General features: G+C 45.8%; 1 protein-coding gene across 5 annotated transcripts in view; it reads left to right on the forward strand.

Annotated features, from left to right (window-relative positions):
* Positions 1–6061: 6061 nt before the first annotated feature.
* The window catches only part of CYSTM1 (cysteine rich transmembrane module containing 1), a 66015-nt gene continuing 58756 nt past the window's right edge, over positions 6062–13320 (forward strand). For 2 of the 5 annotated variants that reach the window (XM_017536758.2, XM_017536759.2), the window contains exon 1: positions 6062–6280. Coding sequence is in view for 3 of the 5 variants with exons in the window: in XM_017536753.2 (XP_017392242.1) it covers positions 7017–7260 (244 nt within the window). In the remaining 2 variants the exon portion in view is untranslated. Of the gene's footprint in view, positions 6281–6993; positions 7261–13320 lie in introns of those variants that run through there. The other 3 variants (XM_017536753.2, XM_017536756.2, XM_017536752.2) reach the window with 3 other exon arrangements.

Raw genomic sequence — 13320 nt, forward strand, 5'->3', positions numbered from 1 at the left:
CAGCTAATTTTGTATTTTTAGTAGAGATAGGGTTTCAGAATGTTGGTCAGGCTGGTCTCAAACTCCTGACCTCAAGTGATCCACCCATTTCAGCCTCCCAAGTGCTGCGATTACAGGTGCGAGCCACTGCACCTGGACGAATTTCTTATTAGTGAAAAGATTAAAAAGCAGGAAGATGCTTCAGAGTTGACAGAAATTCATTGCCATAGTAATTTGAGTCACAGCCCGGGAGAAAAATGTATTCTTCTTCTAGGTCAATTTTCTAAGATCACTATCAGAAGGCCAGGCTACAAGTCAAAATTTAAAACGCATGCATTTATGTGATACCTCTTGAGAATTCAAGGTGCTGTACAAACACATTTAAAGCATTAAGTGCTCCTGAAACCCTTTCATCAGAAGTAATACTCCCAAAAAGGAGAGTGCAATTAGGTAAAACCAATGGCAGTTTCTATGTGATGATGTCAACACGGCTCAACCTCTGAGTGCCAGAGTTTGTTTCTCATTAGATACAACTTTTCTGGAAATACAAGAGAAGGTAAGTTGATTTCCAAGTGAATTCAAGCCTATTGGAGTAGTGTATTACAGAACCTTTCAATAGGAGGAGATTTCATGATGCTTGTGGTTTCAGTATTGGTGGCCTGTAGGAGTCAGTTGTGTTTTTTGCTTGCTCAGCATCCATTCCTCCTACTTCTGGTAACTAAACTTCAATTTTCCTTGGGAAGCCATTCCTTCCACACTTTCAACTGTGGGATTTGGGAGAGGCTGAGTTCACCCCCCAGCTCCAGAAGAGAACATGGAACCAGCCAATGGGTCACATCCCCTGGCCACGGCCACACATTCAAGAGAAAAGCAAGTTACCCAACTAAGCTCCTGACCAGTCTGTAACTACCAGGCTCATGCCTGTAATCCCAGCACTTTGGGAGGCTGAGGCGGGTGGATCACTTGAGGTCAGAAATTCAAGACTAGCCTGGCTAACATGGTGAAATTCTGTCTCTACTAAAAATACAAAAAAATTAGCCAGGTGTGGTGGCACACACCTGTAATCCCAGCTACACTGGAGGCTGAGGCAGGAGAATTGTTTGAACTGGGGAGGCAGAGGTTGCATTGAGCCAAGATCATGCCACTGCATTCCAGCATCTGTGACAGAGCGAGACTCTGTCTCAAATAAATAAATAAATAAATAAATAAAATAAAAACTAAGCTCCATTCTAGAGCTTTTCTTAGTATTATTAGGAAAGAGAAATCCTTTTGGCTGCTGAGACTTTTCACTGTGAGAATGAAATTCTGACACCCTCAGAGGTAGCATCTGAGAATGAAGCCATGCAAAGAAAAAAGCTGAGAAAGAGAGAAAGAGGGGAGAATCCTGATGACAATGTTTGAGTGCCTAGATCCAGCTATACCTCAAGATGAGATTCATCTGGATTTTTGGCTTCATGAGCCAATACACTATCCCTCTTTCTTTAAGCTGATTTGAATAGTGTTTCAGAACTTAAAATGGAGAAATTCCTGACTAGCAAACTGGAATTTGAAAACATAGATCAGAAAAAGAAGAGGCAAAAGGGCTGTGTTCATGCCTGTAATCCCAGCACTTTGAGAGGCTGGGGTGGGTGGATTATTTGAGCCCAGGAGTTCAAGACCAGCCTGGGCAACATGGTGACACTTGTCTCTACAAAAACAAAACAAAAACACACCAGCTACATGGGGGAGGAGAAATTGAAATAAACCAGAGGCCAAGTCTTAGTGAACTTCTCCAGTGCTTTAAAACTCTCTATACTTGGCTGAGGGAGAATTCTGATAGTATTGGCCATTGAGCCTGTGAGCTCCAAAATTATATTGTTCAATTGGTGCAGTAGATTTTCATTCAGTAGGATCACTGAGGGCCTGTGGATGCCAGGCTCCCACTTTCAGACATGTACCAGCAAGTAGACAGGCTGTCTCATTTTCAGGAGGGGCTCCTTCTAGTCCCTGATCAGCCCTTCTTCACACTTTGGGGCTGTACCGTTGCCTTCCAACCCAGCCTGAAAACCAAGTGATTCTTCCCAAACACTGCATTCCATTCTCATTTCCCACTTCAAGAAACCTCAGTGGTTCCCTAAGATTTCATATTGAATCTATTCCCATCTGCTCAGTCCTTAATAAAACTAATAATAATAATAAAAAAAGCTAACAGTTTAAGGTACTTACAATGTGCCAGGCACCATGCTTACATTTCATAGGTTTCTTAGTTCATCTTCAAAATGACACTATAGAGCAGATATCAATTTATTCCTATATTTTTTGGACAAGGAAACTAATGCACAGAGAGATTAAGTAACTCACTCAAAGTCACATGGTCAATATGTTGTGATAGAGTCCAAGTGCTCCCTCTGGATCCAGACTCCATGCTCCTCCTAGAAGATTCTACTGTCTCAAAAGCTCTTCCACTTTCTGCTCCACCTCTACCTTATTTTCCACAACTCCCCAATTTTCACAATTCAGTCAGGCTGGTCTTACGGCTATGTCCACCATTCTCTAATTTCAGTGTCTTTGCTTTTTTGTTTAATCATGCATTCATTCATTCAACAAAGCATCCATCAGGCTAATCTTACACTATGCTGATAATTTATTATCTTTGCTCATTCATTCATTCATTCATTCATCCAGCTGCTAAATATTTACTGAGCCCCTGCCCCAGGTGCTCAGATCACCGCCCTGACCCAGAATGCTCTCTTCACCTACCACCTCTCCAAATCCTGCCTATCTTTTTGCTTTTTTTTTTTTTTTCTGAGACAGAGTCTTACTCTCTATCCCTGCCCTCCTCAGATCTGCCAAACGCCTCAGGCTGGAGTGAAGTGGTGCAATCTTGGCTCACTGCAACCTCCGCCTCCTGGGTTCAAGCAGTTCTCTTGCCTCAGCCTCCTGAGCAGCTGAAATTACAGGTATGCACAATGCCCAGCTAATTTTTGTATTTTTAGTAAAGATGAGTTTTTGCCATGTTGGCCAGGCTGGTCTTGAACCCCTGACCTCAAGTGATGCACCTGCCTTGACCTTCCAAAGTGCTGGGATTAAAGGTGTGAGCCACTGCGCCCGGCCAATCCTGCCTATCTTTCAAGGCTCTGCTCCAGTCCCTTCCTTTCATGCATCCTACCTTAGCCAATGCAGCTGGCATGGCCCCTCTTTTCATGAATGCTGAGGGCATGGAAGGACATGATATAGTTTACCATTCAATTTCACAGCAGCCTGGCAAGGTCTCACATTGTCTCATCTTTCTATCAGATTTCAGATGCCTGACCAAGCCAGGGTACATGCTCCTTCTGTATCCATCAGTGTTAAGTGTACATTAGGCATTCAAGAAACATTCTTTCATCCAATTGTTCAGAGAACAAATGTGGTCCAATAAAAATACAATGGTTTAAAAAATGGCCGTTTAAAAAATGTTATGAATCTGGGTTCTGTTTCTTTGCCCTGGAATTCACCTAAAGTTTATGATAGTTTTGTGAGGTAGGTATTATCCGTATTTTACAGATAAGGCGGAGGCCCAAAGAAGGTGAGTAATGTGGCCAAGTTCACAAAATGGATAAATCTCAGAACACAGGCTCCCAACCACTGCACCATGCTGCCTCCACAATCCTTGGATGGTTCTTTCGGATGAACACATATTGAAAATTGATTGCAACTTCTGTGACTAGTGGACTTTCACAGCAAATATGCTTGGTCAGGGCCTTGTACCCTGACATTTTTATTTTATTTCCAGGAATGGAAACCCGCACTGCTATTGTGAAGACACTTGATGAAACTCCAGCAACTTCTACATCTGGCTTAGGGCTTAGTCCTGGGACCCGAGGTCAAAATCCTAGAAAAGAGCCATGTGAGATGCACTCCCTGGCCACATCTGTGTTCTTGGATGCTGCCCGCAACACTCCTTAAATTTTTACCCACATGATAACACTTTGCTCAGCATGGATGTGGGGGTGGGGGTGAGGAATGTTCTATTTTTCCTTCAATGGTTATGCTGTGACCCTACCAACTCAGTAAAAGGGGAGCGGTCAGGGACCTTACTGAGAATGTGTCCTAGTATCTTTTCTCCCTCAGCACAGCCTCCATATGTCCCAGCTGCCATGAGAAGCTTCCTCCCTTCTAAGGGAATTACCCTTGCCTTCCACTCCATCCTCACCTTGCCCTGCCCAGATTAGAGGCACAGAGGCATGTTCTATGGGCCTGAAAACCCGTCCAGCCAAGAAACCTGACTGTCTTGATGAGTCCTATCAAGGTGTAGTTGTGGACGTGCCTCTTTCTGCTCTTCCCTCTGCACTAGTGCTCTGCAAAGGGTGGCTCTTGCCCTCAGACAGTCCAAAGATAGTATGGGATGTGCATGGATCACCTTCACTCTGCAGAGGCGAACAAACAATGCTGCTCTTCTCCAACAGCCTCTGAAGGACACCACCTACTGCCTGGCTCTGAGATGTTTGCTGCCCAAGAGTCTCCCACCTGCTTCTTCCTCCCCCTCAGTTCTCCCTTTTGTAGCCTCTCAGCCTCCCTTCTCTTAATGTTCTTAACACCCTTTCCTGGTTCTCTATTTACCCTGCCCTCCCTTTCAGCAACCCCTTCCCAAACCACTGCCTACTTCTCCTTTCTTTCCAATCCCTCCTCCCTTCCCAGAACTTTCCCCCTCCATTGACTCCCTCAAGCCTCATTCTGGCCTAACTCCTCCCCTCACCCTCTATCCCTGCCCTCCTCAGATCTGCCAAACACCTCAGGCTTGGCTGCCTCTGTCCTGTTCCCACCAACCTCCAGACCATGCTTCTTTGCTCCTTAGGACCTGGGCTCACGTTTTCAATCTCTTCTCTCCTGTTAGTACAGCTCTATCTAGAGCCATGATTCTTCTGTACCTTTCACAGTGGTCTTTCCCATTTATATGAGTTTCATTTTTTTCTAAGTATAAAAATTTAAAAGTGCCTCTTAAATACTATGATTAAGTCATAATAAACAGTACAAGTTGTACTTGAATGTGAGAGGTATCACTCATACACATTTGATTTTCGAGGACCACATCTCAATCAATCTGCCCATGGCCCATTGCCTGACACTAAAAGATGCTCACAAGAAATTGATTATCAACTAACTTCTTGGTCTAAGATCCTATACTCTGAGAGGGAAGGTGGCAATACATATGAAACCTTCTTAACAGTGCAGGGATGAGGAGAGTAAAACTGAAATGAAACTCAGCAAGTAGTAAAGGTATGACATAGGCAGTGACTCTCACACTGAGACCTCCAGGTGATGTTAATTTCAAAGTGGATGGTCCATCTGGGAAGACTAGAGGGTCACAAAGGTGTAAGCATATCATTATATTAGCATGGTGCAAAAGTAATTGCTGTTTTTGCCTTTTTAAAAAAATTGCAAAAACCACAATTACTTTTGCACCAACCTAATAGCAAGCAAAGGAGAGGAATCTGGAGAGAAAATCAATTTGTAATATGAAAAATAAAAATCTGTTAGCAACTAGGACTTGCAAGCTTGTTCTAGGCCTTGCTCTGGGAGCTTTTCGGTGACTTCTCTTCCTGTTGGAATAGAAGGAAACCTTCAGGACAGAAGGCTCTGTCCCCCTTCCCCCTCCTGATGTGAATGAAGTCTCAATACACTCTAAAGTACTGGCGGGACTACTTGTTGCAAGGTTTATGGGGAAAAGTTGCCACAGAGCAATCCAGTTATCAGCCTCAGCCTCAGTCCTCTCAGGTACAGCTCGGGAAGTAAGCCTCAAACCTAGTTGGGTCTGGATCAACAAGATACGAGGAGGCAGCAGCCCACAGCTAACCCCTCTTGACACGTACTGGGCAGGGTCCCGTATGGACGCTGGTCCTGCCTCCCAGGCACCTGCACTAGCGGCGTGGGGGCATCGCGTGGAGTCTTGGAGAACCGATGCAACCTAAGGGGACGCCTGTGGGAGTCCCAAGTATCCATCGCAGCTGGGAGGCCCGCGTTGGGAAGCCAGACGCCAACCTCGCGTCCCAGCAGCGCAGACTGCCGCACAGAGCTTCCGGCGGCGCTTGGAGGCGGAGCGGCTGGGGGCGGGGCTCGTGCTGTGACGCCCGCCTTGCCTCGCCTCGCCCTGCCCCGCCCCGCGCGCGTTGCCAGGGTGATCAGGTGACTCCCAGTTCGCTGCGCTTGGGGCGGCCGTGACGTCAGGCGCGCGGCAGCTCCTCAATCGCTCCGAGACAGGTGCAGGGAGTCTACTGCCGGCTGGTCCGGGTTCCTCAGGCCCAGACCCGACCGTTATCCAGTTGGTTCGTGGAGAGGAGAGGTGAGACGCGGCGGACCTGATCCGGCCCAGCTGGAGACCAGTAGGGGGAACAGGCGCGGACAGGGTGCGTCTCGGGATGTGTGCGCCCCGGAGCTCCCCGAAGAGCGCCCGGAGAACTGGCGGTCACCCGGGCGGGCCAGGCTCAGGCAGGGGCTCGCGCAGCCCCTGAGGAGGGGCAGGGAGGCACGGAAACGGCTGCCGCTGGCTGGACTCCTTCCGGCACCCCGCGGCTACTCTGGGGCTCCCGATCGCTGCGCCGCGCGTCCGGGCGGTGGACTCACAGGGGCTCCGCGTCGCTGCGGTTCTCTCCTCACGAGGAGTCGGCGGGCTTTGAGCCGGGCCCGCCACACCCTGTCCCGGGGGACGTCCGCGGGAGGCTTCTGGATTTCCTCGCCTTGGGCTGCGATTTCTGAGGCGCTGCTCTGCGTGTTCCGAGCTGGGCCACCCGGAGGCAGAGGGCTGGTCGCAAGCCCCGCGGGTGGGAGTGGGGCGGGGGTGACTGGAAGTAACTAGGGAACGCGAAGCCGGCGCTCGGCGGCCGGGGTGTTCAGAGAAGGCGTTGTTTGCCGGGGAAAGGAATCCTGGCTGCTATTGAGAGCCGTGGATTGGGATCTGAGCCGACCTGTTGGAGGAGGTGAAAGCTGAGCGGGGTCCTGACGGGTGGAGACTAATCTCCTGGTAGCGGCGGGGATTGCAGGGGGAGAGAAGGAGGGGACGCCCCCTGGGGAAGGGGACCATGAGGAAAAACGATTTGGGGACTGACTGGACCATGTGCTGGGCTGTTTTGGGGAAAAAAGTTTGGATAATTAGGTTAGGGAGGGTTAGGAAAGAACTCTTGAGTGCCCAGCTGAGAGGCACTGTGTGTTGTGGTGAGCCATTGAAACGTTGGCTAGATTGGGGTAGGAGGAACGCTGAGGAAGTTGGTGTGACATTCCGGCAAAGAGGTGAGGAGGAAGTTGGTGTCACATTCCGGCGAATAGGTGAGGACACTCTTCTCTGATGGGATTCCTCGAACCCTGCTTATGAAATACTTGTAACCGACAAGGGTAGGGGCTCAGGCAGCCGGGTGCCTTCTCCAGCCATTGTTGGCAGATTTTAAAAAATTTAATTAACAAAAATTATATATATTTATAGATTTATACAATATGATACATGTAAACTTTGTGGAGTAATTATGTTAGCAGATTTTTTAAAAATTCCTTCTTATGAAAGGACTCACCCAAGAGCAGCTCATTTTCGAGTATCTCATTTGATTGGATTGAATAACTTGTTGAAAGCTATGCCTCCCTCAGTATTCAGGAAGGCTATAGGTCCACAACACTTTGCCCTTCCGAGGTTTCAGAGTGTCTTACAAACACCTCTTATCCCTAGGGTGAAATCCAAACCTCAAATGACTGGTAGGAAATTTAATAGGGGGAAGTTATTAAAGGAGAATCAGCATCCAGAACATCCATATGGGGCACTGGGTGAGCTGACAAGAGTTCCATACTCTTTGTTAATTGTAGATCAAAGATTTCTAGTCCTTTCCTACCAGCTTCTTTGAGTTTCTCAGTGTAAGGCTGCATAAGTGTTAGTTGGCCATTTTGTCTTAATTTCCTGAACAACAGGAAAAAGGTATTTTGGTTATATGAAGAGGAATGCTTTGGTGATTTATGATTTTTCCTAGCCCTGAAGTTTATTGATGCTGTGACCAAAAAATACACAGCTGTCTATTTATTTGTTTTTGAAACAGAATCTCTCTCTGTCACCCAGGGTGGATTGCAGTGTAGAGATCTCGGCTCACTGCAACAACCTTCGTCTGTTGGGTTCAAGAGCTGGCTATTTTATATTGAAACTTACCAACGTCTGTTTTCTGGGAGGTGGTGAAATTTATTTTGTATTACTTTGACTCCAGAAAACAGAAATGGACCTCCAGGGATCCCGTACAGTAAAAGGCAGGTTTGGGAATTGCAAAGGAAGGTGGCCACAGCTGGTTTGTGCATAAATATAGAAACCAGTGCAGCACTCAAAGGAGGGCAAATCCAGGGTGAGACCTAGAGAAACGGGATTTCCAGTCAGATCAGTGAAGTCATTCTTTGTAAAAGATGCCCCGAGGTGTGCAAAAGACCAGAGTGGTTTTCCCCCCGTGTGCCTGTTGAGTGGTAGAGATTATGATAGTGATTTTTAAGGGGCTTTGCAGGAGCCTGTTAATATTAAGAATTGCTGGAATCAGTTATCTTGGCCACATTAAAAAATCTGAAAAGTAACTATTTTCTAAATTTCTTTGATAGTATTTGAAACGGCCAACTAATTATACTTCCCTTGGAAAGAACAGTCCACCCCCTCCTTTCCCAAACAAAATATGTGCTGTCAGGGCAGTTAAGTAGGCCAAAAGTTTTTGGAAATTTTCCGCTTTCATTCACCCCTGCCACCCCCACAAATTTTCCCATTGGTAGAGAGCTTCAGACTTTACTGTCAGGAAGAAAAATGTTAGTGTGTTTCCCTAAATACAAGCTATAATAAACAACAGGGCTGGCCTTTAACAGAAATGCTCTTCCTTAAGGGGAACTGGATTGAGCTGAAAGGCAGGGCTGGGGTATGGGCAGGAGTATTTTGAGCTCACCTTTTGTCACCTAAGGCCTTGAGCAGGGCACTCCTTTCTTGGCACAGAAACATTATTTGACCTTGAATGCAGGTCAGTACCTCCTCACAGAGGTACTGAGAATTAATGACAGGCTTATATGAATTTTGAGTTCCTCCAAAGCAGAATTTTAATTTTTGGATGAATGGTATATTTTGAGATGTGATAACATTTTTTAAAAAGAGGTAGAAGTTCTAAATTTTTGGAAAAGCTTTTTTCAAGACCTTTCTTTTTTTTCTTTTCTTTTTTCTTTCTTTTTCAGAAACAGGGCTTGCTATGTTGCCCAGGTTAGTCTCTTAACTCCTGGGCTCAAGTGATCCACCCACCTCAACCCCCTGAGTAGCTGGACTACAGGCGACCATACTTGGCTATTTAAGGCCTTTTTGCTGGTTTGGGGTTTATGTTTTTGAGACAGGGTCTGACTGTTGCCTGGGTTGGAGTGCAGTGGTGTGATATCAGCTCACTGCAACCTCTGCCTCCTAGGCTCCTGCCATCCTCCTATCTCAGCCTCCCAAGTAGCTGGGACTACAGGCATGCACTACCATACCTAGCTAATATTTTGTGTTTTTTGTAGAGATGGAGTTTCACCATGTCGCCCAGGTTCTTCTCAAACTCCTGGGCTCAAGTGATTGCCTGCCTCAGCCTCCTAAAATGCTGGGATTACAGGCATGAGACACCACACCTGGCCTTTTTGCTGTTATATTCTGGGACTTTATGGGCTTGGTTACTAATCAGCCTATAATCAAGATCTGAGGCCTGGTGCAGTAATCCCAGAACTCTGGCAGGCTGAGGCAAGAGGATCGCTTGAGCCCAGTTCAAGATCAGCCTGAGCAACATAGGGAGACCCCATTGCTACAAAAAAATTTTTAAAATTAGCTGGGCATATAGTATGTGCCTGTAATCCTAGCACTTTGGAGGCAGAGGTGGGAGGATCGCTGGTACCCAGGAGTTTGAGGTTGCAATGAGCTATGATCACACCACCACACTCCAGCCTGGAAGACAGTGAGACCTTGTCTCTTAAAAAAAAAAATGGCTGGGTATGGTGGCTCACACCTGTAATCTCAGCACTTTGGGAGACCGAAGTGGATGGATTGCTTGAGGCTAGGAGTTCGAGACCAGCCTGGCCAACATGGTGAAACCCTGTCTCTACTAAAATTACAGAAACTAGCTGGGCGTGGTGGTACATGCCTATAATCCCAGCTAAATCAGGAGGCTGAGGCACAAGAATTGCTTGAACCCACGAGGTGGAGGTTGCAATAAACCAAGATTGTGCCACTGCACTCCAGCCTGGGAGATGGAATGAGACTCTGTCTCAAATAATAATAATAATAAAATAAATAAGAATAAAAAAGATATGGAGGCCTGAGGCTAAATTCCTGTTTGTATTTAATATGTAAATAGTAAAGCTCAGATTGTTCACTGTCTTTTTTGTTTTTTCTTTTTCTTTTTTCTTTTTTTTTTTTTTTGAGAGAAAGTCTTGCTCTGTCTCCCAGGCTGGAGAGCAATGGCACAATCTTGGCTCACTGCAACCTCCACCTCCCAGGTTTAAACAATTCTCCTGCCTCAGTCTCCCGAGTAACTGGGACTACAGGTGTGCGCCACCATACCTGGCTAATTTTTTGTATTTTTAGTAGAGATGGGGTTTCACCATGTTGGCCAGGCTGATCTTGAACACCTGACCTCAGGTGATCCACCCACCTGAGCCCCCCAAAGTGTTGGGATTACAGACGTGAGCCACCTCACCTGGCCTCTTTTTTATTTTTTCTTTTTTATTTTATTCTCTGTTAACCTGGTCTTGGCTTTTTTTAGAGTGCCTGGAGTAAACCAGTAACACAGAAGGCTGTGAGACTGACGGCCTTTGACCCAGCATCATTTTAACAGCAAGAGTATTATCAGAAAGTGTCACAGCCCTCAAAGGAGTTAGTTATTAAGCTGGTCAGAGACAAAAGGGAGTAATATTGTTCACTAAATTGGATGAGGAGTGAAATAGTCATCTTTTAAAATTTCCCTAAGCTGTGTCAGACCACCAGTCCTGTCACTCAATCTAGTAGGGATTCAGGTGCTTGCTGATGTGCCCAGGGACACTGCATACTGAACTGCAACATCCACCTTTTAGACTTTTGACATTTGGTAGCCAGGTCCAGCTCTCTCTCATGAGGGAAATTCTGACAGAAAAGGCTTTCTGTTTTCTGTAGGCTCAGCTGAGTGCCATGTTTCAGGCTTCCAAGCTCCTCACACTTGGCCAAGGCTACTAATTGGCTTGGCTATAAAATGGGAGTCAGCAATTAAACAGCAGCAATATAGAGTAAGGGAATTGAACATGAGCTGACCCTCCCACTTTACAACCAGAAAGGTTCACACCACTTTGGGCACTACACAAAGGAATCTTCAAAAGGAAGTGAGCTTGGAATGATTCCTTTATAGCTTTTAGGGGATGTGTGTGGAATTTTATTACTGATTTAGGCCTTCAAGCCAAATCTTGGACACTGGGTGGGGCCTCCCATCTAAAGCAAAGGAGACAAATGGTTAGAATCCAGTCTCTGTGGGCACAAGCTTGTGGTATGACTTTGCCAGAAACAACAGATGATTTATATTTTTCTGAACTCTTTTCATTAAATGGTTTAAGGGAGAAAATTGATGATCGTGGTAGGAGGAGAGTTTGATCTACCTGAATTTACTCGTTAAAGAGTAAATCCCTTATTCAGAGATGCCTATCATTAGTTTCTTGATTATTTGTGCTAAGGAATCATTAGCCAGTCTCAAGAGAATTGGCTCAGAAAATACATCATAACTGAAAACTATCCAGGCATGCTCCTTATTCAGAGAAAAGTAGGAATGGTAAACAGTTGAACTACAAAGATGTTTGGAGAGAGGAAGACCTGGGAAATGGTGGTAGACTTCTGCCACTTCACACATCTAATGCTGCACACCATACTTTACCGGTCAGCTTTCAGTTTCAGAACCTTGGGCAGAATCAGTTGGGAAAAAAGTGTGTGAAGAGGGGGACATCTGTAAGAATGTGCCTATTCCATGAGTCCTTATTGTTAAGTCAAATACTTAGTGCTTTCCTGCTGCCACTAGCTTCCTGGACACTCCAGATTCTGCCTTTCCACTTTTTCCCCACTAACAGCCTTCCCTCTCCAACACCACTCTCTCTAGAGCTGGTCTAATCTTTGATAGAAGTTTCTGCACTCTTCTGGCTCTGCTAACTTTGTTGAACTAATTTTTGGTGGCCTTTAATAGTCTGGTGGTGGCTATGTGAGAAACTCTAGTGATGGCTAGTTGTATTTATTTACTGATTATTATTTTGCTTTAGAGACATTTTGCCAGCCTTGAGTGCATGGCACTGTTATGGTTCAGTGCAGCCTCAAACTCTTGGGCTCAAATGATCTTCCCACCTCAGCTTCTAGAGTAGCTAGGACTACAGGCACATGCCACTGTGCCTGGTTAATTTTTTATTTATATTTCGTAGAAGTAGGGGGTGTCACTGTGTTGCCCAGGCTGGTCTTAAACTCCTGAGCTCAAGCAATCCTGCTGCATGAGCCACTGTACCTGCATGACCCACAGTCGCCACTGCCACTGCGACATAGCAAGACCCCTGTCTGTATTTTTTGCTATGTTGACTACATCTTGCCATGTTGAGTAGGCTGTTCTCGAAGTCCTAGTTTCAAGGGATCCTTCTGCCTCAACTTCCCAAAGTGCTAGGATCACAGGCCTGTGACACCGCTTTCGGCCAGGTAGTTGTATTTAACAGGAGGGTCTTGAAAGTGGAAACCCTAGTGCTTTTCACACTTCATGTTCCCCTGCATGATTTTTGTCTTATCTTTATGTCACCTGTACTGTTATTTAACAGTTTTCTTAAAGTTGACCCATTTTTTAAAACCCTAAAATTTCTTTAAAAGGGAAATGATATCATGGCCTTAAACTGATAACTACTGTATCACCTGTCACAAATAGAAGGTATAAACTATTAAAATAAAGTTGTTTATCCATGTTACTCAGGTGCCACATATCCCACTTGGGGCAATACGGCCTTTACCCAAAGACGCGACTCACTAATAGTGAGTTTTTCAGGCAGCAGTAGATAGGTGGTAGGATGGTTTAGAGTAGGCAGGCCCTCAGAGGGCCCCGGCAATCCTATCTTTCTCCTAAAACTTGTGTGGCTCTATGATACCAGGAAGGCCACAGAATGAGGAATCCAGGAGCTAACAAGAAGTAAATGTAATGTGAAACCACTGATGTTTTCATCTGAAGTTTGCCAAAAAGAGGCCTGATTGGTGGTGAGGCTGTATACTATATTAAATTCTAGGCCCTCTGTCAGGGGTGTGGCTTCATTGATGCTGTATTACATTGTTCTTTCTGTGCCATTGTGCTCTTAGAAAACTCAGATGCTCCTGGGAAACTCAGATCTTTCTTGGGG

Source organism: Cebus imitator, unplaced genomic scaffold (assembly GCF_001604975.1).
Source record: "Cebus imitator isolate Cc_AM_T3 unplaced genomic scaffold, Cebus_imitator-1.0 Scaffold101, whole genome shotgun sequence".
In the NCBI taxonomy this organism is placed as follows: Eukaryota; Metazoa; Chordata; class Mammalia; order Primates; family Cebidae; genus Cebus; species Cebus imitator.